The sequence below is a fragment of the Oncorhynchus tshawytscha genome, linkage group LG20 (genome assembly GCF_018296145.1).
Source record: "Oncorhynchus tshawytscha isolate Ot180627B linkage group LG20, Otsh_v2.0, whole genome shotgun sequence".
Taxonomy (NCBI): Eukaryota; Metazoa; Chordata; class Actinopteri; order Salmoniformes; family Salmonidae; genus Oncorhynchus; species Oncorhynchus tshawytscha.
The window spans coordinates 8,748,621-8,773,005 of NC_056448.1; the positions used below are offsets into that span (position 1 = coordinate 8,748,621).

Consider the following 24,385-nt stretch of genomic DNA (forward strand, 5'->3'; position numbering starts at 1 on the left):
CTGCGCTCCTTCCGTGGGGTGATGACATTTTATTGAATACAGACTTTTTCCGAATTAGTGTTGCTCAACTGGAGACGTAGTGGCCTTGACGTACTACGTAATCTGAGATTCAATTGACACAAGCGCATTCGTGCTGAGTGAGCATCACAAATGAGGAAACGGTCTGTGGTTATATTCGATAAAAGTTTATTTAAAAGTATGAATTTCAGCACTGCAGTTAAGCAAACAGTTACAGGTAAGCGTTTCCAGAATAGACATTTGTGCAAGTATCGAATGATGTTGACTTGATGGTGCTGCTAGGAAATCATGCAACCAGTTATCAATAGCAGATAATGATACCACTGGAAAGAAGTGCCTTTAAGTCAAACATAACCCTGTTTTACACAGTAAAATTGGGGTAACTCTCCATCTGGAGGTCTAGGCCACTGGGTGTGCAGGCTTTTGAACCAACACTGCTCAAACACACAGTCAGCTTAAGTTCTTCGTGACAGGGGGGCAGTATTGAGTAGCTTGGATGAATAAGGTGCCCAGAGTAAACTGCCTGCTACTCTGTCCCAGATGCTAATATATGCATATTATTAGTAGTATTGGATAGAAAACACTGAAGTTTCTAAAACTGTTTCAATGATGTCTGTGAGTATAACAGAACTCATATGGCAGGCAAAAACCTCAGAAAAATCCAACCGGGAAGTGGGAAATCTGAGGTTTGTAGTTTTTCAACTCTTTGCCATTCCAATATAGTGTAAATTGGGTCATTTTGCACTTCCTAAGGCTTCCACTAGATGTCAACAGTCTTTAGAACCTTGTTTCAGGCTTCTGTGAGGTGGGGGCAAATGAGAGCTGATTGAGCCAGGTGTCTGGCAGAGTGCCACAGGCTCTGAGGTGCGGTCACGAGAGAGTTAGCTCTCGTTCCACTGCTTTCTACAGACATAGGAATTCTCCGGTTGGAACACTATTGAACATTTATGATAAAAACATCCTAAAGATTGATTCTTTACTTAGAAACTTTTTGAACTTTGTCCGACTGGACCTGAACGCGCGTTTGGATTTGTTTACCAAACGTGCTAACAAAAGAAGCTATTTGGACATAAATGGACATTATCGAACAAATCAAACATTTATCGTGGAACTGGGATTCCTGGGAGTGCATTCTGATGAAGATCAAAGGTAAGTGAATATTTATATTGCTATTTCTGACTAATGTCGACTACACAATATGGCAGATATCTTTTTGGCTGCTTTGTTGTCTGAACGCTGTACTCCGAATATTGCATGGTTTGCTTTTTCCGTAAAGTAAAAAAAAAAAAAATTTGACACAGCGGTTGCATTAAGGAGAAGTGTATCTATATTTCCATGTCTAACAATTGTATTTTCATCGACATTTATAATGAGTATTTCTGAAAAATGTGTGGCTCTGCAATATCACCGGATGTTTTTGGAACTAGTGAACGTAACGCACCAATGTATACTGAGATTTCTTTATATAAATATGCACTTTATCGAACAAAACATATGTATTGTGTAACATGAAGTCCTATGGTCATCTGATGAAAAACATGAAAGTTTAGTGATTAATTTTATCTCCATTTGTGCTTTTTGTGACCCCTCTCTTTGGCTGGAAAAATGGCTGAATTTTTCTGTGACCTAACATAATAATTTGTGTTGCTCTCGCTGTAACGCCTATTTGAAATCAGACACGGTGGTGGGATTAACAACAAGATGACCTTTAAAATGGTATATGATACATGTATGTTTGAGGAATTTTATTTATGAGACTTCTGTTTGAATTTGGCGCTCTGCACTTTCACTAGCTGTTGTCATATCAATCCCGTTAACGGGATTGCAGCCCTAAGAATTAAGGAGAAGTATCTCTAATTCCATGTATAGCACTTGTAATTTCATCAACATTTATGATGAGTATTTCTGTAAGTTGATGTGGCTCTCTGCACAATCACTGCATGTTTTAGAACTACTGAACGTATCTCACCAATGTAAAAATTAGATTTTGATATAAATATGCACTTTATCGAACAAAACACACATGTATTGTGTAACATGAAGTCCTATGAGTGTCATCTGATGAAGATCAAAGGTTAGTGATTAGTTCTCTGCTTTTTGTGACTCCTCTCTTTGGCTGGAAAAATGGCTGTGTTTTTCTGTGAGTTGGTGGTGACCTAACAATTGTTTGTGGTGCTTTCGCTGTAAAGCATTTTTTAAATCAGATTGTGGCTGGATTAACGAGAATTTTATCTTTAAAATGGTGTAAAATACTTGTATGCTTGAGGAATTTTAATTATGAGATTTATTTTGAATTTGGCGCCCTGCACTTTCACTGGCTGTTGGTGAGGTGGGACGCTACCGTCCCACATATCCCAGAGAGGTTATTAACATGGTCAAAGTCTACACACCCTGTAGCTGTCCTGGCAGTATTATGCAATAAGATTATTACATTAGCTTACAACCAAAAAGTCTAATAAAATAATTCACTCATTCAGTGAATCGGGTATCAAACAGCTACCTTTTTGAAGTATAGCTAAGTTGGAGGGCTCTAGACAGACCTTTTCTAGCACAAAGTAAGACATGAAAGAAGTTAGATGAAATAGCTAACATGTTCAGGGAATGTATAATGGCACACACACATTTGGATAGCTCACTAACATCTTGAAAGCACACCTTCAGTATTATTTTATGTTTCTTTTTGTTTAAGGGAAACACTGCAGTCCTCTCCGTTCGCAAAAAAGGACTCCTAAAAGCCTTTATATCAGATGAATTCATTTAAGACATTAAGGACCAGCGGACTCCCTGCCTGGGTGAAAACTTACTTTGCGGTGGAAACAAAGTCGTTCAGCTCTCCTCCCCCTTCCTCCAGGGCCTCCAGTGTTCTGGCCTCTCCTGTCGACTGAAGACCAATCACGACACACTACAGAGAGAGACATAGGCCTCTAGTCACACAGTCTGGGTTCACAGAAAAACATACGGGAGAACACCAGTCACCACCTCTCAAACCAACCACAATACACTAAAACCAATATACATGTGGCAGTTTTCCTAAAATTCTTAAATCTGATGTAAAAAAATCTATCTAGATTACTGCAATGACACAATCTCGTCTTTTTATCTTCTGAAACATCCCACCCACCTTTCCATTTTTGACCTCCTCCCTGGCAAGCTGCACCACCCTGCGGACCTTGGAGGCAATGCAGAGGTACTTGAAGAACCTCTGGTGGGCCGACCAGAACTGACCCCACATGGACTTCTTCATCCGCTGCTCTGCCTCCATCAGGTTAGCAGCCGCCTGGAACTTCTCCCGCGCAGCCACCCACTGAAAGACAAGACAGGGTTAAAACAGAGTTTCTGTTTCTGAAAAGATCCTAGGGAAAATGGTTAAGGTTAGGATTAGGTCAAGGCTCCTTACCAGGCGTACAGACTTGTTGTACATCTTGATGTAGTGGGTTGTCAAGGGAACCTCCTCAATCTTGAACGTGACACCTGTGAAACTCAGCTGCCTGGCAATGTACATCCCCCTCAGCTTCATATCCATGGCAACTATCTCCATGGCACCAACACCTCTGAGGAAAAGGGAATGCAAGGGAGGAAAAGGTTTATTTGGAATAGATATTTCTTCAAGTAGAAAGTATTTTGTGATACACTAGACACCATATCAGTAGACATAGACAAGGGGAAGTATAACAAGACTTCAGCAGGAGAAGTTTTTCTACAAAACAGATTTATCTGCATATTCATGTTTTGTATCAGTTTAAGGGTTGAAGACTTTCTGCCTCTACAGATTCCACCTGCCAAGAGTCATAACTTCAAGATCCCTTGCCTCCATTCTGTGGCCGTTTTTAAACCACAAATACACTGCACCACTATGACGAGTTACTAGTGTGTCCGTCTCCCTCACCTGCGCTCCACAGCCTGGATAAAGTTGCTGAACTCCCTGAAAGGTGTCCCCTCTCCCCAGATTCCCAGCCGGTTCATGTAGGCCATGTTACGGGGCTCAGACGCACCTGAAAGAAACATATCAAATAATGTTAAAATACCACACACACAGATGGAGAACACTTCTGTTCATTTAGGTTATCATATCTTGTCCTATATTTCCCACCATCTTTTCTATATAGCGCACTTAGAAGCTACACGACAGATGGTTCAGGTAGAATAATGACTCTGCTCATCATTTGAAGCATGAAAACGCCAGCAGACTCCTCTCTAGTTGGTTAGTATCTTACCAGTGGCACTAGCGTACACCACCCGTGCCTTGGGCAGTTTGTTCTGCAGCTCCAGGACTGCCAGTCCAGTCTTGGTGGGTTTGGATGACCCGATCGGACAGACATTTTTGGCTTTGTGACACTCGTCATATACAATCTAAAAGGGGCTTGGATTAAGGAAAGGTGTTATCGTCACTAAACAACTGACACTTCCATCTACCGGTTACAACAACTCCTACTAAGGGCAGTTACAGATTACAAACTCAGTATAAATGTGGACAAGTTGTATTAAGGGCAATTATGTTTTCTATGATTTGTTTTTACAGTAGTCATCTGTTGGTCAATGAAAGGATACAACTCCGTCGAAGTCCTCTCCACACCAGTGGAGCAGCTGTTTGAAGCGGGTCTTGTACTTCCCTCCAGACTGGCTCTCTCCGATCAGAGAAGAGTACGTAGCGAAGATCACCCCCTTCTTCACACTGCCATTGTGTTTGGACGAGATCTTACCATACTTAAACTGGGACAGACAAAATAGAATGGGTTTTGAGTGAAGGCGAACAACTCCTTGACATGTATGTGAACACGTCATTTTGGAAGGCAGATATGAAAAGCATATCCAGTGTGAAGGATCCTCTTCAATTTATTACCATGTAAGAAAAAAGCATGGAAAAGTACATCTGCACACAGCAGGCAACCTCTTACCTTGTTTAGTGAATGGACCTGAATGTTCTTGGCTCCTATGTCTTTCAGATCCCTCTCCGCATCATACTTCAGGTCATTAGAAACACTGAACCTGTGAAGACGGAATAGCCTTTAAGAAATGGGTGTGTGTGAATGTGTGTGTGTAGTTTCATCTCGTTTCATTGATGGGATGTATCAGGTAACCCTAGTTACAGTTTTACCAGAGTGACCTCTTTCTACCGAGGAGGTAGTTCTCGTAGATGATCCCAGCGATGGTCCGGCCCTTGCCTACTCCGGCCCCGTCTCCTATCAGATAGGACGCTCGGTCGCCATTAGGGAGGAATGTCTCATGTTGCTATGGAGACAAGAAACATTTCAGTATGTGAATGCTCATCTACACTAGTACATAAAGCAGTGCCAAGCTGTAGTAGGGTCTTTATCTGGCCAAGTGGGCAGTGGCGTAAATGTGTAGGCTCTTTACCTGGGCAGCGTATGTGATGGCCTCCAGCTGCAGAGCAGACAGCCAGCCGCGGTCGACAGTCTCCTCTGGTATGGACATTCTGTACCAAACGTTTGGAGGCTTCACACTGGACAGGGAGCTGGTCTCCACCACTGGGTCTGGGTGACGCAGCCCGATCCTCACTGGAACCATCAATCAACAAATCAGCCAACTGACCAATCAAATCTTTGTTTTCCATTAAGCCCTCTGCACCCTCAAAGCAAACACTCAGTGTGCACCTCTGCATGAGCTCCACCCATCTTTCATCAGTCAATATTATTTGATTCTCATTCACACTTCAGGATTCAAAAGTGCAAAATCAGGTTTGTTTTTAAAATCCATTTTGGAATACTGACTGTCCAAACAGCAAGTGACCACATCAGATGTGTGCTTGCTCAGACTGTAGTCATTTTTTGACCTGGCTATGCTAGTTGCCATGGCAATGGCAGGTTTGTGTGCAGAGGCGTAGGCTGATTAGTGGTGCTCGTGCTCCCTCAATCCATCAGAAGTCGTTGTATAGCAAGCTAAGGTGACAACGATGGAAGTCTCCGATTTGCATTGAATCTTTGAAATCATAGTGGAAGAACACTTATAGCCTCAAAGGATAAACAAGATTATTTTTGGCTAGCCACCTAAGCTAGCTAGACATTTAGTTTGCTGGCACATTCACTAATTTGCTGGTAAACAATTAAGTTAATTAGCTACCACATACTTGTCAAACACTCAGAGTAGCTACCAAACAACAAGATATGGCAAATAACCGACTAAAAATCACATGAGGGGAAATTCAATTTGACCATTCAGACAAGTTCCATGGAACAGGAATCAGATTTGTCTCCGATTTTAAACCACCTATGAAGGTGACTTGAAATATGGGATTCAATGTGATTGACTGTTCAGGTTACAGGAAAAATATCAGATTCAAAAACGGATATGTCCACCCCCCCCAAAAAAGTGGTTTGAGTCCCTTCAAACTGCCAGTGTGAACAAGGCTTAACAGCTTCAGTAAACATGAAAGGAAACTAAATAGTTGTGAGTACTCAGCCAGTAAAGCTTACATTTCATAGGCATGTACTCAGCGTATGTCTCAGCATGACCCAACTCTTCATCCTCCTCTTCCTCAGCCTCCTCCTCCATTCCTGGGAGTTTCTACACAAAGACATAATCACTTGTTACTAAGCTGTCTGAAGCATTTCACAGAAACTCAGCAGGCTATTAAATTCTCAGAAGTCTCTGTTGAATCCTAAAGAAAATAGTAATTATTAGGGAATCATTGTGTTGTTGCCATTTATCGATAAGGGGGCTTCCACACCAAATTGGTTTGGAGATTTTTAATTTACCAAACTCTGGTGCTTTTTCCACCTTAGTTTGGACTGTTATGAACACTACCCGCGGTTGTGAGCAAACAAAACAGAGCACAGTGGTTCGCTCAAAAAGGGTGGTTTTTCGTCCGATTCCATTAGTACCATGGTACAGTTCTCTGCAGGTGAGAATGCAGTCCGAACCAAACACAGAAAAAGAACCAGAGGAGTATTATTGCTTGTTTGACTGCAAGCCTTTGATGAAACACATGCAATACCATAACTTGATATCTCTGAAACATTCTGTGAGTAGCAGGGCATTTATTAGCGCATCTGAGGGAGACAGGGGTTTATACCAGCGATGTGGCTACTGAATATAGCCTATTCGTATCGCAGTTATAGCAGCTATTGCGCTGTTTACTCCCACATGTTGTTGGAAGACCAAAGCGAAAGTAATATGAAGTTTGGGGATGCGCAAGTTACACTTAATCGACAATCAAAAACGGATTTAAAGCAAGCATTTTTCTCCAATAAACAAATTACTTGCATGAACACATGGTTTTGTTAAGGCATTTTAGCTTGTTAGACATTTGGCAATGTGAAACCAACTCGAACAAATGAAGAAAAACAGGGAGAACGTATTTTACTAGGACTGCTACGCTGTTCGCCTTTTTGGTCAAGAGTCAGCGATTGGACGACACCACTCACTAGTGTAGGTGAGAAGCTCCGCACTTTCATGTCGTCGTTCACCCAGATCCGAGCGACATCTTTACTTGACACCTCCTTCTTTATCCCGTTGTTCAGTTCCGCTGTGAGAAGAGATACAGAAAGAATACAGAAATCATTAGTGGAAGTAGAGTAATGTCTTCTGACCACGTCCATTAGAAACAAAGACTTTCAGACATGTAGGCATGATTCACTTGAACAGCTCTTGCGCAAGGTCACTTCTAAAGACACCGGACTGCTTTCAGTTTCACACACTATAGAAGTCTAAACCAACTGCATACAACTGAAATCAAGTGGTTGGAAGATGTGAAAACTGGACTTGTTTATAACAACCCTTTTCAACGCTGTTACACGATAACACTAGAATCAGATGACGCCTGATCTTGATCTTGTCCATACCTGGTTTATGGATCATCTTTGTTGAGACCAGTATAATTTCTGCGAGGATGAAAGCATTGAACACTGATTGAGCATGGACATGGTTGGTACACATTAATGATCCTGTGAGTGAAGTTAATCTGTACAGGGAAGGGTTTTGAAATGGCCGTTAGATCCTGATCAGCGCTTTCCAAGCTTAAAGAGCAACCAATTTGACAAAAACCGATACGGATAGGAAAGAGGTGAATGGATTGCACCCTGGTGCTCAAAATAACATGGCCTGAAAATGTCTTCGACCAATGCGGTTGAACGTTCCGAGAGTGCCACTTCTCCCTCCATAGCAATTGCTAAGTAATAAATTTAACACTTATGAGTAGTGCTGTTCGTATTTTAAAACCACGAAAAATGTCCGGTGAAAGCAGATATGCAGTTAGCTGACACTAATATACAGTCTTGGACACACATTACCCCAAATGCTAATCAGTAAAAACAGCTGAAATTCACTGCTCCGTTTTGCTTTGTTTAAAGCCGGTCATTTCACAGGGAAATGTCAGAGCGTCTCTCGTATTGTTACGTCGCCAATATTTCAAGAATAAAGTTCTATATGGGAGCTAACATGGCGACTCTTCTAAAAACCTGGCCTAACTCTCTATATATATGGCTCTGGCCTCTACCCCAAGATTTGCACCTCTAAATATGAGCAGTTTTTCCCCTCCACGGGGTCACCTCTGATCTTAGAAAATGGTACAGAATAGGTGAGAAACAAATGGTAGTGAAGTGTTCATGTTCTCTCAGACACCAAAAGACAAATGGGAAAATAAAAACCATTTGAGTCATTGGAACCCAGTCAGGGTTCCATGAGTACCATGACTCACTGGTGCCTGTGGCTGTTGCCGTGGCGACCGGCTGGGCGATGTCTGGCGGTGGCTTGAGCCTCATGAGTTCCACCAGACTACTGCTCTTCATGGTGCTGCCGGTCCTCAACAGGTCCTTCAGCTGGATCTGACACAGAAGGAAATATACATGTTATTTCAAGGAAAGTTCTAACTCGAGTTTTCCCTCTTTTTGTTGCTATTTTGCAGATGGCAGCACTGGAACTGAAAGGCATCTTAGCCTTCATGACACCTACTAAAATCAGAGCATGCACACACACTTGTTTATTTCATATTTTCAGCTGCATTTTTGTACCCAATGCCACTCCCAGGGTAAAAGTGCTTCCTCCACTGACCTGCTCTCTGTTGGAAGGAACCACTGTGGAGACTGGGGAGGGGAGAGCAGTGGAGTAGGTAAGTGTGGAAGAGGATCCCCGCAGGGCTGAGGGAGCTGAATGGACCACCTTAGTGACTGTGATGGTGTGTCTGGCCGTGCCTCCAGTTGAGGGCTTGGTCACAACAATTGTTCCCAGTGATGGCAACTGATTCAGTTGATTTAAGACAAATGTGGTAGTTGAGGGCTGAGGCTTGTGCTGGTGGACCAGTGAGGAGGGACAGGGAGGAGAGGTTGAGATATTACCACACAGAAATTATACTGCAGTACAACACGCTAGATATTCCAATTCATTATGCAACTGGGTAGTTTAACACAAGGCATATGTTTTTTACGAAATGTGTAGACGCAGCACAAATATTCTGTGTCCTTTTTAAGTGGAAACAAACAGGATAAAACATTTTCAAACTGTTGACTGACTAGGTTTCTTGGTAAAAGCACACTGTAACCCATATTTTGTTGAAGAGAGTTCCTACCCTGATTGAGACTGCAGGTGTGGGTGGAGCCATTGCCTCCACCCCTGAGCCAACACCCAGGGCACTGATGGAGATGGACTGGAGGAGAGAAACAAAACTCACATCAGCACCAGAGAACACTAAACATCTGAAGCAGCAGCACCAGGGCTGACCCTTTTTTTTGTACAAGGAGCATGTGTGCGCCTAAGTTGAAAAATGAGGGCGCACAAAGAAATATATTTGAGATTACAGGCCATTTTCTTTGTAGTAATGGCGCAAGTGTGACAGTCATGAATCGGCACTCAGTGTATTCTCCATGGCACTCAGGGGCTGCAGTACAGTGAGGTAATCATTGCAAAAATGATCTGGGTGATTTTGTTTTTTTACACAGCAAACTATTTAGGCGCATACACAAGTAAAACTGTCACTGTAGAGCCCTGCCCAGGCTGTCCTTCAGTTTTGTATTTATACAGATCAGAGGAGAGAATGCCACTGAGATGCTGGGAGGTCACTAAACTACTGAGAAACTATATTAGTTAGATGCTTTTCCATTCATTAAACTCAAGATGCAGAAGAGCTAGAAGCCACTTTGGACAATTGGGAAGATGCCTCCCTGTGTTTTACTTACCTGTGGGGTGGGAGAGGGAAGAGCAGCATCCTGAGGGTCAAAGTCGAACAGGTCGTTAGGGCAGATTCCGCTCTCGCTCAGGGCTGCCAAGAGCAAATCCTGTCCAGGATCCATCATCTGCAAAACAAATTGGTAAGTGACATCAGCAGGGGCCGAATAGGAAAACACAATCCACTGTTTGTGATCTAACCAAAATTGTTTGTGTCTGTAGTTAACTGTATTTTTCAACACTACTTGGCCTGTTATGTCTACAGAGAGTGGGCTGTCTGGCAGCTTTTATTTAACAGTAAGCTGTCTAACACACCCTGATACAGCACACAATTTCACACCAACAAATACAAGCATAAAAGCTCAAAGAACATTAAAAACTACACTATGAAAAAAAAAAATACAAATAGTTACGAGTTTTGAATCAACTGCTTTCATGTAAAATAAGTAGCAACAGATATTTCTAAAACATACAACAGGACCTAATGCACAGCTCCATGTGGCAGACACGTGACCACTGAGTGACTGTTTACCTTGGTAAGCTAACAGTTCATCCAATCATCAGACCAGATATCTTCAGTCAGCTGTGCACTAATAAAGTATGATGTTGGTTGCTGCTGCAACTAGTAATTAAAATAAAAACTTCCCACCCAGAGCAGATGATAGCAACAGAATGTTGACTGGCATGTGGCACCGGCCAGGAAGCGCCAAGGATATTTAGAAATGTTCGACAGTGGGTCCCAACTCTTAAAACAAATCGGTCAAGGTAGACTGCAAGAATATTCAGCAGTTACACACTTAAATACAATGTGTACATCCAGGTGTGTGATATTGAGAATTTGTCTGGTTACAATGTGACCCGGACCCTGGCACGTGTTTGCACTTGACTTGCTCCCTACTCCGTAGTCTCAATTTCCTGGAGTGACGTCGTCGTTCGCAAGACTAGCTAAAAGTAGCTAGCTAATGTCAAATCTAACATGTTCTATATATGCTTGCTGTTTAGGTCAGGCTAAGACATTTAGAAGATTCATGTGGCTTGTACACATACATAGCTAGGAAACCACACACCCTCTAAAGTCAATAGCACTGCAGTATATTAGCTAGCTACCGTTAGCTACTTGAAACTCAACTGACCATTAGCTAGCAAACGTTAACTTGGCTGAGCTGTCCACTTATTTGATAAATCAAGTTACTAACTAACTATGGTATCAATTTACATCGATATGCAACTGTTATGTGTGTGAAAAGCAACCTTACGATTCACGCGACAGCGGCGTAAACAAGTCCCATTCACCTTGGCATTTAAGCTAGTTAGCTTGCTGGATAACTTAACTATGTAGCTATGCCATTAGCTACTGCATTATAACGTTACTGAAACTGGCTAACCCCTACTGCCCGTTCTGAATTTTACTGCACTAAGAAAACAATGTACTAAAATACAACCCAAATAACACATTCGCTAACTAGCATCACTACCATTAGTAAGGTAATTATATCTACAGTAATAGTTAATGTTACAAAAGTAATTTCGCTAACGTTACTCTAGTTCGCTTTAAGTTATCTGGCTAGTTAGCTAATAGCGTACTAAGCCGTGTTGGTGTTATGCTCTGTCACGCCGTTAGCTAACAGCTAACGTTAACGTTGCCGCGTTAGTTGCAATGCGAAGAGGACAATAAAATACAATTTCACGAAAACAACATGTCGCAGCCTCACTATAAACACTTCACCGTGATCCTGGGGAAATCACCAACCATTTACAAATATTTGTGCCAGGCAACAACACTCACTTGGCAGTCAACGGGTGTCCAGTTTATCGCGGCGGTTACAAGGGCTGTTACCCTCTTCGCTCCGCTGTTTTCTAACCACCTTTCGCCATCTTTACCAAACGACCAGAGTCGCGTATTGGTCACGTGACGTTTAGCCCGAGAGCTGGAATTTTCAGGCGCGAATTCCTAGCACTCCGTCGATAAAAAATGATATCCAAGTGGTCGCGGGGCGTCCGTTGGCGATCAGCAATCGATAAAGAAAAGAATGTTGACATTTCAAGCATAATTTTAAACCTTACAGATTCCAGAAACAGAGTGCTAAACCCTCGTCACGTGACCGCGTGAAGTCTTTGAAGGAAGTGACGTCCAGTCGACGTTTCCTCATTATGCAAAATATGTCATTGGGAACCCCCATTTTGGTAAGGTCAGGGTAAAACATTTGCTACGTTATTAGAGGTCTGTGTAACATGATTTCAAATCATGACGGCGTTGAGGTCTAATCCTTTGTGCTGCATGTTTATATATTGCACAAATCAATCAATCAGTAGTAACCCAATCTAAATCATAAAGAGACCCGAAAAGCAAACAGCAGCATAGAGGCAAGGAAAATCTCCCTGGAAAGTCGAAACCTTGAGAAGGACAACTCAGATGGTGACCTCCCAGGGTGCCTTACTTCATGCTCTTAATAGCATCAATAATAAACAGAAAATATATATGATATATAATAAAATAACATTTTACACAATCATTCAATGGTATACCGTGCAGTGTCAAAAATATTGTAAAAATAATACAGAGAAACGATGAGGAAGACATACATTTTTGCAAAATCATGAGGACAAAATATAAAACAGCCACAAACGAAACCTGACACACCAATACCAAAGTACAGAGAGAGAGTTTAGACTGTTTTTCAATTTGTTGTTTACTCAGACTCTGTAAAATACTTATTTTCAGAAGGTAATTCTTTAATGAGGATGATGATAATGATTCATGTTGATTAATTAACTCCCTAAAACAATGTAGACAGCGCCGCCTTCTGGCTCTGCTTTAGAACTACCGTCCCTTTAAATGTTACATGGCTCCCTCCCTTGAATGAGTTACATTAAAACATGGCGGAGGGGAGGAACTGTGGAAACTGCCTGGGCTGAATAATTTCAAAGGAAAACATACAAAAGTGACCTTTGTGGAGACGGAGGAGAGTGTACGAAGGCAGCAGAGAGGTGGGATGACTGTTGTATGACGCTGGGGACATACGGCTTTTGGATATTGTTTTACTTGCAACAGAAGAGTGGACCCGAAGCCTTTTTCGCATAAATACAAAAAACAAAACAATCCAGAAATGAACGGGGTAAGTTGGCTGTAACAATTCGTCTAATGTGTACTTTGTTATTTGACAAAAAAAATAGGTTACATTAATGTAGGACAATAGAGGGGAGTGGATTGTTATTTCTATGCTAGTTAGGTATTTGTTTTTAACGTTACTTGATCAATGTCCAACATTGTTGCATGATGTTAGCTAGCATGGTTAGCTAGCTAACTATACGTTATTCTCCCTACTCCAGCTAGCTACTCCTATCGGTTGAATAAGCGAATGGTCGAAATAAAAAGTTAGTCGCTTTTAGTGGGCGAGGCATTTGTAACTCAAATATACAGCCACGTTTGCATGTTCTCGAAAACAACATGTTTGTCACAAATAATGTGAATAAGCGAACGGTCGAGCTAACAACCAGGAGGCCCATATGTTGTGCGGGTGTATTTAGTCATAGTTAGCCAAATTAGGTTGCTGGCTGGCGTCACTGCTAGTGTATTGACACAGGTCTCCTCTTTTTCATGAGACCAGGTCAGGTGACTGCCAGACATTACTCAACAGTTGTTATGGTCGAATGTCCTCGACATTAACCTTTTGGAAAATGAATTTCAACGTTATGTCATTTACATTGTTGACGTCTCCACACACACAGCAACAGCAAATGATTGATGGTTTCCACCTCTTCCTTTGACAGGACATGGTACTAAACAGCCACTCGATCACTCTCCTGGGCCACAGCAAGTCCAAATCACCTGTCCGTGATGAGATGACCATCAAACTCATTCAGGAGGGAAAGTACGCTGGATGCTGCTCTATACAGAATGAAACACAGAGGCAAGCGGATGGTATGTAGTGTATTCATTGAACTACTGCAGTGCATGTCCTGTTCTTTCTATTTGCCTCTTTCCTGCAAGTCTACACATTCTGCCATCGGGTGGAGAGAAATGTTTGCAGTTTTTAATATGATATCTGAGTGAGAGTGACTAACAAAATCAATGGGGCCATGTGGGTGGTAATTTGACCATGATTAGGCATTGCATGCTGCCAGTTGCCCATACCTGGCCTAGATCAATGTGTATAGACATTATGTGGCTTAGTGAATACTGAGTAAAATGTGTGTTTACATGAAACCTTAAACATGGCTGCATGATAAGGTTGGCTTCATGGTCCATCACTTCACCCCTCATTCAAAAATAACATTCTCATCACATCTGAGGCGCTGTGGGTTTAGTCTGTGGCATCTCGATAGTCTAACGTTACTTATTCTTGTTTCCTCAGTTTTTGATAGCCCATTTTACATGAAATGTACAAAAGCAATGTGAATGCGATGAAGCCATTGACATGAACGCTGTTATATCCTCACCTGACTTCCTCTTTGCTTGCCCCACCCAGCAGCCAGGAGACTGAACTCTGAGGCGGCATGCGTCCTGAAGCTGGCAGACATGGAAGAGAGCCACAGCCAGTGGCCCTGCAGGACAGATGAGAACCAGCATCAGTCCTCCCAGCAGCTTCTCCACTTCTCCCCAGTCTCCTGCCTCCGTTCCCCAGCTGATGTCTCCTCCCCTCCTGCCCCCAGTAACAACATCACCCACACCCTACTCGCCAACAACACCGCTGCTCACCTCGCCAACCAGAGGAGGGACATCCGACGCAAGGCCAAAGGGAAGAAGTCAGCACTAAGAATGTAAGCTCTCACTGGATGTCACACACAATCACATTTTGTCAGGTGTTTTTATAGCTAAAAAACGATAGCTAGGGACTGTCAAATGCATGCACTAAACTGGAGCATGTGAATAATTATGTAAAAAGGTTGTATTATAATTGGAATTGGTGAACTGCAGAGTTTGTGCGTCTCCCATGTGCACATATTCGGAGTGAACTGAACTTGAGGTAGTGGTGGCTTTGTGAGAATTGTTATTTCAATCAAAATACTACTCATTACAGAGTAAGCCATAAAGCTTCATATGATGCCAATTTTTTTCCCCCCCCCTTTTTGTTTCATCACAAAACCATATTGCATGTAACAAACAGTTACATGGTCAAGCAAGTTAATGTTTCCTACATTTTCGGACCGCTAAACAGCTATTGACTTAGAACCAAAGAGTTACCGCAAGTCACAAAGAGAACCGGAGCTGCCTCCACTATTCCAGCACCATTTCAACATCAAATCACCTATGCTTACAGTGACAACTAAAAGATAGCAAAAACAATAGTCTAATCAACGTAAAATTGTGATATGATGTGGCTGTCCATGCTTCTGATTTCTGTGTGCGTGCACGTTTGTGCAAGTAGAAAAAACATGTTGCCTCTCGCCAATGCCATCCTCCTCTTTCATGTTGACCAAACGGTCTATCACTCACATTACACAATTAAAATTTGTGTTGTCGTAGGCTAGCGAGCAATCATTTTTAGCCCAGTTACCTAACTTCCTTTCATGAGCAACGTTAGTTAGTTAACGTTAGCCTTCTACATCTAGCTACATATTGAACTTGTATTCTCTCAGGCCAGGGGTAGGGCTGTGGCGGTCACGAGATTTCATCAGCTGGTGATTGTCAAGCAAATAACTGTCTCGCGGTAATTGACAGTTAACATAAACACAACGTTAGCATCTCCTGGCTTCCACACATTGCCTACAAGCCATTTTAAAAGTATAATAAAGCCATGTAATATATCCTACACATCACAATAAACATTATTTATTTTAGACTGGTCCAAAGAAGCATGATATGAAGAAATTGTAGTCTATTTCAGAAGAACATAAAAGCATACTCTTGAGTTGTCCTGATCTGGCTATGCCAAATGGCTGTGGGCTACACGAGTTCATTTAGGAGACAAGATTTGCATAAAATTGCGTGGCATTATTTTCTAATATGAATTAAACAAAGCTGAATAAAATATAAATAATTTCTCCAAACGACTTGAGTGAGTGTGCACATGTGGCGATTCTGTGGTCAGTTAACAAATAAATAGTTACTCGTATATGGTTAATTTTGAGTTATTAATATAACTTCAGTTGTTTTACAAAAGTTGGGCTGTATGTTTTGATGTTTGATACATTGTAAGGCTGCATGATGAGAGACTAATAATAATGATGATTTGAAAAAAAGTCTCTTGAAAGGCTTGAGCTCTGCTTTGTTTTTTGCGCAGGCTGTACACACCATCAGTCTCTCATTCACAATTTGACAAGCACTTGATGATGAATTTCACGGCGGCATAATTGCACCTAAAAAAATCCATGCCTTTTGTGGCCCGGAGTGCTGCGTTTTAAAGTGCCCTTAAACCCTTAAAAATAGTAAGATAAATTGGCACTCCAAATGGAAAATATGGTTGCTGACCCCAGATGGTGAAATAGTAAGATAAATTGCCTGGAAAAGGTTACCTGACCCCTGGCAACTTCAGGAGCATAACTGCCTAATCTGCCAAGGCCAGCAGCAGCGGGGAGGAAGAGGGTCAGGAACATTTTATTTTCATTTTTGAAGAAAAAAAAAACAATTCTCGTCCTGGTTAGGCGGTCTTAGTTTCTGGATCCTTCTTCAGTCATTTGTGTGTCTTAATTATTTAATCTGTGTGCTTAAAGCATCAAGCAAGCTCAGTAGCCTACATGTATAAAATAGTTTTTTGTTTTTTTTAACATCAATTTCTAAAGAACAGACCACTGTAGGTCGGGGACAGATATATAATTGATGTACCACAAAGGGCTGCAATGTCTGTCTGTTGGACACTTTGATAAGAACATGGCTCCTATGTGCCCGTACATTTTTTTTTTTTTTTTTTTTTTTTTTTAACAGAGCAGTGAGCAGGAATTCCCAAAACCGCAAAGTAACCGACTACTATCCCATAAGGAGAAGCTCCAGGAAAAGCAAAGCGGAGTTGAAGGTGAGCGCAAAGTGCATTTATTACTTTGTAATATTTAAAGCATTGACCACTTCCATGCTGTTATATACCAAATATTTTGTGGTGTACTGTGCAGATTATTGAGAGATAAACAGACCTAGTGTGAAATGAGGGCCATGTGTGGAATGGGTGCAACTCAATATTAAGAGGTGTCCTAACGTTTGTTTTACCCAGTGTATTTCCCCTGTCTGATTCCCAGTTCATCCAATAGATCAGGGTTCCCCTCCCCCCGGGTGCACGTTTTGGGTTTTGCCCTAGCACTACACAGCTGGTTCAAATAACCAACTCGTAAAGCTTTGATTGATTGTTTGATTCAGCTGTGTAGTGCTAGGGCAAAAGCCAAAACGTGCACCTGGGGGGGACACTTGAAACCAGTTGTGTTTGGGTAGTGATGGACTGTGCCAAAATTGCTGAATGTTTTTTGTTTGCAATAAGGCTAGACCTCTATGATTGGTTCAGATGAGGTCTGTTTCACAAGTTTGGCCAGTAGAGCAGAGTGTTCCCAAACCCTCTCACTCGGGGTGGGGGGCTGCTGCTTCCTGCATTATCCCACGCCCCCATGCACACGCCATGTATATTTCTATGGGCTCAAGCACTGTTCATGACAAACTATTCACACCCTTTTTGTTGGTGGAGAGAATTTTGCAAGTTTTAATGCTTACTTCCTGCAATTCTGTACATTTTTCCATGTCTAATGTGTATTAATGTAATATTTGAGTGACAAATTACAACAATATCTATGGGCTAAAAAATAAATAAAAAAACATTTAGCTGACATGGGCTAGTTGATATGGACATTTGACAAGTTCTAATAGAGCTGGGATGATAAACCAGAAATGACAGACACTGACATTGCATTCCTCTTACGTTGGTGATTTTGCTACACAACGTTCCTGTAGATTTGTTCTAAAACCATTATTTGGTCGACAGTAAATGGCCCATGCATTATGTTGATTCCTGCTATGGAAGTGTCTGCCTGTCCCTGTTTTGCTGTCGGCTGCTGACTCAATCGCTCTCCCCACTGCACACGGAGGAGGGAGCGATGCATTCTGAGAAGCACCGTCGCATAAAATACTACTGCGACGAAAATACATTTTCAAAGCAACTAATGTTTTAGTTACAGAGGAGAGTCACAGCTTTCTGTGAGTGTATATAATGTGTTTCTCACCACTTAATATTGGGTTCATGGCACCACTTTACAACTGGAGTAGGCTATGCAGTATGGGTTTTGAAGATTACATTTACTGGCTATCTATCAACAATATCATATTCAGAGTTAGCAATCTAGCTAAGTGTTTTGAGTTCCCACTTCCTCAAGTGGTAAATAATATAGCCTAAATTCCAATATGCACGAGTTCTCTTAAGAGCCCAAAATGAATCTGATCGTATTTGGATAGGTTACACATCAAAATACAATCATGCATTTTTCCTATATATATTATCATAGGCTACCATCTTTCTTACTTGGCACTGGAAATAATTGTCTAGAGCCCTGCCACCATTTAAAAAATAAATTAAAAAATGTTTTGTCGTATGTTGTTATTGAGCAAAATAGTTAATTTATCACTGACTTTTTGTCCATATCCCCCAGCTCTAGCACCTCCCCGGAAAAAAATATTTATCTGAAGTTATCGATTTATCATTGCACATTTTTTTCCCCCCTTCAATTTATGGATTTTTGTCCATATGGCCCAACTCTAGTACAGTAAATAATAGTGTAGTTCAGAGAAGAGTACAGTACAAGAGCACACGAGTTGAGTACATTATACTGTACTCAACTATACTCTAATTTACTGAACTGTACTGAGCTCTACTATGTTGTACTTTGTTGTCCAAACTTGTGAAACATGGACGTCTATGATTGGTTCAGATTTGGTCTGGACCAACCAAAATTGGTCTTGTTTGGTGATTTTTGCATTTCTGTGTAGTACAGATCAGGGACCTATGATGAAATTCTGTTACCGGGTGTAAATCCACTTCACTTAATGCGGTTAAATAACCAAAATATGTTTTTCAAAGTTGAGGCGTCATGTCTACAGAAATAATTGTGTCAGTTATCTTTTGAATCTTAATTTGGAGCAGATATTTAATTGTTTTAAACTGAGGGAGATTTTACCTGAATTCTGTTACCAAACTTTGCATCTGCACAGTTCTTCTAGTAAGGGTTTGTGAAAAGTTCAGTGTAAATTGTTAAAAGTAGTCCTTGTACAGAGTTGTATGATTTTGTTCAACTTTTTAAATCAATGGTTTTAGTTTGGTCATACATTTTATGCGAAAAATTTGTGGAATTGACCCAATACAGTATGGGGAGCATATACTGTTAACTGGTTCTCTGGCTGACTGCTATTGCCTGAGCAGAGATTAGATGATGACTTTAAGGAATGAAGAATAATGGTCATCAAATAAATACTAAGTCATGACTGAAATAATGTATTATTTCATATCAATAGAAAAAGAGGAAATAACTGTTTACCCAATGTGGATCTGACAGTGTTCATTGTTTTTGGCTTTGGAATTTACATTTAAAAAGCTCATTTTAATGTAATTTCATAATGCATTTAAAGGTTTTCAAAAATATTATCGAACGGAAATAACCGACACTGAACCAACCTCCAAGCACTAATCGCTCAGCACTAGTAACTTTGCAGTTTAACTTTTTTATTTAGAAAGGCGAAAGGTTCATAACATTTGAGATTAGCTATACTGCCATTAGCGACTGTGAATAAGGACTTGTGTTCCTTCAAATGTGGAGCCAAATTTTACATTTCTTATTACATGTCCTCTCTGCTTGGATTCTCTTACAGTGTGAACAAAAGAAACACATCGACGATCTGATCATAAATGGGATCGAGGAAGGAATGGAGGTACTCATTGATCACAGCGCTTAGCCAATCTGACTGAGAGGCCCTGTATTTGAAAACCTTGTTGCTATGTTCATACTGACATATCATGAAATGCATCTCTCACAGTTTTCAGAGAAATAGTGTGTGATACTAAGTTAATTTTATTATTTCAATAGACTATATTGTATTCCATGTGTGAAAATACAGTACATTTGGAAAATATTCAGACCAAATGGTTGTTACATTACAACAGTTATTCTAAAATGGATTAAATCATTGTTTTGCCTCAATCTATACACAATGCCACAATAACAAAGCAATACTGGGTTTTTTTTGTATTAAATAAATTGCAGATGTATTAAAGTATTCAGACCCTTTGCTATGAGACTCTAAATTGAGCTCAAGTGCATCTTGTTTCCATTGATCATCCTTGATGTTTCTACAACTTGATTTACCACATGATTAGGAAAGGCACACACCTGTCTCTAAGGTCCCAAAGTTGACAGTGCATGTCAGAGCAAAAGCCAAGCCATGAGGTTGAAGGAATTGACCATAGAGCTCCGAGACAAGATTGTGTCGAGGCACAGATCTGGGGAAGGGTACCCCAAAATGTCTGCAATCGGGGGAGAAGGGCCTTGGTCAGGAAGGTGATCAAGAACTTGATGGGCACTCTGACAGAGCTCAAGAGTTCCTCTGTTTAGATGGGAGAACCTTCCAGAAGGACAACCATCTCTGCAGCACTCCACAAATCAGGCCTTTAGTAGAGTGGCCAGATGGAAGCCGCTCCTCAGGAAAGGCCCATGAGAGCCCACTTGGAGTTTGCCAAAAGGCACCTAAAGGACTTCCAGACCATGAGAAACAAGATTCTCTGGTCTGACAAAACCAAGATTGAGTGGCAGGAATGGGGAGACTAGTCAGTATTGAGGGAATGATCAACAGAACAAAGTACAAAGAGATCCTTGATGAAAACCTACTCCAGAGCACTCAGGACTTCAGACTGGGGAGAAGGTTCACCTTCCAGCAGGACAATGACCCTAAGCACACAGCAAAGGCAATGTGTGAGTGGTCTCTGAATGTCCTTGAGTTCCCAGCCAGAGCTGAGACTTGAACCTGATCGAGACATCTCTGGAGAGACCTGAAAATAGCTGTGCAGTGACACTCCCCATCCAACCTGACAGAGCTTAAGAGGATCTGCAGAGAAGAATGGGAGAAACTCTCCAAATACAGGTGTGCCAAGCTTGTAGTGTCATACCCAAGAAGACTCTAGGCTGTAATTGCTGCCTAAGGTGCTTCAACAAAGTACTGAGCAAAGGGTATGAATACCTATATAAATGTGGTGATTTAAGAACCTGTTTTTGCTTCGTCATTATGGGCTATTGTGTGTAGATTGGAAGGGGCATTTTAATCCATTTTAGAATACGTCTAACGTAACAATGTGGAAAAAGTCTAGGGGTCTGAATACTTTCCTAATGCGCTGTATATTTATTACCCAAATGGTACAGGTGCAGCATATAGAGGGGAAGGGTCGAGGAGTGTTTGCCACCCAGTGTTTCGATAAGGGCCAGTATGTGGTGGAGTACCATGGCGACCTGCTGCAGGTCACTGATGCCAAAATGAGGGAGGCCGAGTATGCTCTTAACCCTGCCACCGGCTGCTACATGTACTACTTTCAGTATCTCTGCAAAACATACTGGTATGTCAAACCACTCTCTCTTATGTGTGTGGCATCTTTGGTATAGCCGCAAAACTATTTCAGCGTTCTCACTGTTGGCTGCTCACTAATGCAGTATTTGTTTTAAGTTTCATGATGTAATAACTTTTCAACCATAACAAACTGTTCGATTAACCTAATATCAGCGGCGGGGGGGTTTTCTCAACTGCATCTCCCTCTAGTGTGGACGCCACGAAAGAAACTGGGCGCATGGGTCGTCTGATCAACCACAGTAAGAACGGCAACTGTCAAACCAAACTCCATGACATCAACGGGATGCCTCACCTCATCCTGGTGGCATCGCGAGACGTCGATGAGGGCGAGGAGCTGCTCTATGACTACGGCGACCGCAGCAAAGCTTCCATCGCAGCCCACCCCTGGCTCAAACATTGATGGAGACATGATCCAGCTCAAAGAAAAGGGAAAATGCTAACAACACCTTGGTTTCTTAATAGATCGTTTTTTTAAATGTAAAAAATTGCCTTAGCAACAGAATGTGTCATCACATTTTTCTTTTCTTTTTTTTTGAAAGGGAGGGGGTAGTTTGTGTGCTTAGTGGGGAGGGAGTTTTTGAGGAGGGTGGGTTAGGTTACAGTGACTTAAACACACATTTAGATTGAGGTACACCTTCTAAATGTCTGGCGACATCAATACTTTTAATATATTTATCAGTCTATGAAACATGCTAGTTTTTTCCAGCACATTTCTTTTTGTATATTTTGTATTACCGGTAGACCAGTGCTTCCACGGCATGCAGGTTGTAGTTCAGTGTTCTGCATTTTTATACAAAGTTTTTCTTAATTGGTTGTATGGTAGTTAGTTGCTAAGCAATAATTATATTTATGGTACCAGAACCCTTTCTGGTTGATGCAGAAAACAGAACTATTAGATGCAAACTTACGAGCCGTCTTTAAAAGGTTCCAAAAACTGGAATAGGATTCCAACCATTGAAACTCACACTTTATTTGAAATGTCAACTTTATGCTATGTTATGTATAGTTGTTTTATGAACTTGAACAAATCTGTACCTCTAACACACAAAGCTGTCAATGTCCACAAACAAATGCTCCATGAGGAAGTATTTAAATATGTATGCTGGGGTGGAGGCATCATTGAATAAACAGGTTTTATGCAAATTATACCCCAGCTTGCTTTTGTCATGACGTCGGACTCTTCTTTTTGCATTTAAACACCTTGCTGAATTTGAGGACAATGGATTGATGATTTGTATAACTACTGTTCAGAGGGCATCAGATCCCCTCTAATATTTAATGTTGATTGCATGAGGTTGGCTTAGTGAGCTGCATTTCCAAACGGAACGTTCTAAATTAAACATTTCCCATGCGGACTGTTTTTAGTGATGAAAAAAACAGTTCCATTAGATGTGGCCATCCAAGAAGGCTCAAGGTCATTGGCCACAGATAAAATGACATCAAATCACACATCTACAGTAGCTTTAATTAGACTGATCATGACATCATACTTTCACAATTAAAAATCAAGAGAAAAATCTACTAGGCAAATCCTTTTTAATCATTGTCATATGAAGAGAAATAATGAGGAATTCTAGATAACGTAGCAGTGCTCATCGGCCATTGGACATAGACATTACACAAGTTGGAATTTGCAAATTCAACAATGAGTTGTTTGGAAGGAGTCAGTGGCTAACTGCAAGCACTGCAAAGCAATCACTAGCCTACTTATTCAGTGGAGTGGGTGTGTGGTCCCATGTCTGGGTTTAAGGGTCTCTTTTCCAAGTTTAAAAAGGTAAACATTCAACATTGGCCATGCTGTCAATCCAGCATGACTTCTACCACGCTCAACACAACTGGAAACTCGGAACTGGGGAATCTGACTCTTGGGAGTTCAAGACCACTGGGAACTCTGGAAAAAATTTGCTCTGACTGGGAAAATATTTTTGAACGGTAATCCAACTCTGAATTGTAAATCGGGAACTTGGACCTGAAGATCACTGACATTATTCGACCCTGTTTTTTTTTCAGTGTTCCCAGTTGTCTTGAAAACACCATAAATCCAGAGAATTCCAGACTTTGATGACAAAATTTGCCCACAAAAGGACTGCCGCGCCACCTTCCTGTTCAAGTAAGCACAGCACAAGGTGACTCCAAAAATGTATTGTATGCTGCGGCATAAATGATGTAATATGCCAGGGAGATATGTTACTGTAGCTAAGAAAGTAATACTAAGTGTATGTTGTGAAGTAAGCTGTTAGTAGCCCATGTGCCTCACCCTAATAATTTGTTCCCTTTTCCCCTCATAATTTTGCCTACTGTTCTGACTTGATGGTGCACATGTAGCCTATAACCTGTTTTAGAGCAACGTAATCATTGAATATTGTAAGAGCTACATCCGTCTTAGCTCGCTCATGAATGTCTTAATCAAAATCACGGAATGCCTCTTGTCCGCTCGTCGTCCCCTTATACCATAGTTTGTACATCTCAATTGTCAGTAGAAAACACATTTGTTTAAGCAAGTCAGCCATATCAGCTATATATTTTTAAAAGGCAGTAAATGAGGCTGAATGAACTGTTTCGCTGCCAGACAAGGCTCCGCTGATAGCCAGGTGTAGCAGTGGTAAGGTGTTGGGACTGCTGTTGGGACAGTTTTATGTAGGCCCTAACAGTTTGTGGGCACTGTTATAGTGTAATTAATGTATTGTTTAGTGTTGTTTTTTGGCATAACAACCCCCCAAAAAATTGAGTTTG

General features: G+C 41.3%; 2 protein-coding genes across 6 annotated transcripts in view; one reads left to right on the forward strand and one right to left on the reverse strand.

The window, feature by feature from the left end:
- The window catches only part of sbno1 (strawberry notch homolog 1 (Drosophila)), a 29,921-nt gene extending 17,669 nt beyond the window's left edge, over positions 1-12,252 (reverse strand). Inside the window, exons 1-16 of one of the 3 annotated variants that reach the window (XM_024381056.2) lie at positions 11,921-12,252; positions 10,146-10,262; positions 9,539-9,616; positions 9,025-9,261; positions 8,672-8,798; positions 7,401-7,501; positions 6,450-6,540; positions 5,374-5,534; positions 5,114-5,247; positions 4,914-5,004; positions 4,567-4,728; positions 4,233-4,368; positions 3,905-4,010; positions 3,416-3,569; positions 3,140-3,322; positions 2,823-2,920 (exon numbers count right to left, since the gene is read on the reverse strand). In XM_024381056.2, the coding sequence (XP_024236824.1) occupies positions 2,823-2,920; positions 3,140-3,322; positions 3,416-3,569; positions 3,905-4,010; positions 4,233-4,368; positions 4,567-4,728; positions 4,914-5,004; positions 5,114-5,247; positions 5,374-5,534; positions 6,450-6,540; positions 7,401-7,501; positions 8,672-8,798; positions 9,025-9,261; positions 9,539-9,616; positions 10,146-10,262 (1,976 nt within the window). In that variant the 5' untranslated portion in view covers positions 11,921-12,252. Of the gene's footprint in view, positions 1-2,822; positions 2,921-3,139; positions 3,323-3,415; positions 3,570-3,904; positions 4,011-4,232; positions 4,369-4,566; positions 4,729-4,913; positions 5,005-5,113; positions 5,248-5,373; positions 5,535-6,449; positions 6,541-7,400; positions 7,502-7,817; positions 7,849-8,671; positions 8,799-9,024; positions 9,262-9,538; positions 9,617-10,145; positions 10,263-10,666; positions 11,217-11,920 lie in introns of those variants that run through there. The other 2 variants (XM_024381057.2, XM_042302134.1) reach the window with 2 other exon arrangements.
- Positions 12,253-12,982: 730 nt separating this feature from the next.
- On the forward strand, positions 12,983-22,798 carry kmt5aa (lysine methyltransferase 5Aa). Of its 3 annotated transcripts, none has more exons than XM_024381058.2 (7): positions 12,983-13,250; positions 13,906-14,056; positions 14,604-14,895; positions 17,000-17,087; positions 19,910-19,969; positions 21,451-21,641; positions 21,806-22,798. In XM_024381058.2, the coding sequence occupies exons 1-7, from the start codon at positions 13,242-13,244 to the stop codon at positions 22,050-22,052; spliced, it is 1,038 nt and encodes a 345-aa protein (XP_024236826.1). In that variant the 5' UTR covers positions 12,983-13,241; the 3' UTR covers positions 22,053-22,798. The 3 variants fall into 3 exon arrangements, with proteins under 3 accessions (XP_024236826.1, XP_024236827.1, XP_024236829.1); XM_024381059.2 differs by having other exon boundaries at positions 14,607-14,895; XM_024381061.2 differs by having other exon boundaries at positions 12,985-13,250; positions 21,842-22,798.
- The last annotated feature ends 1,587 nt before the right edge of the window (positions 22,799-24,385 follow it).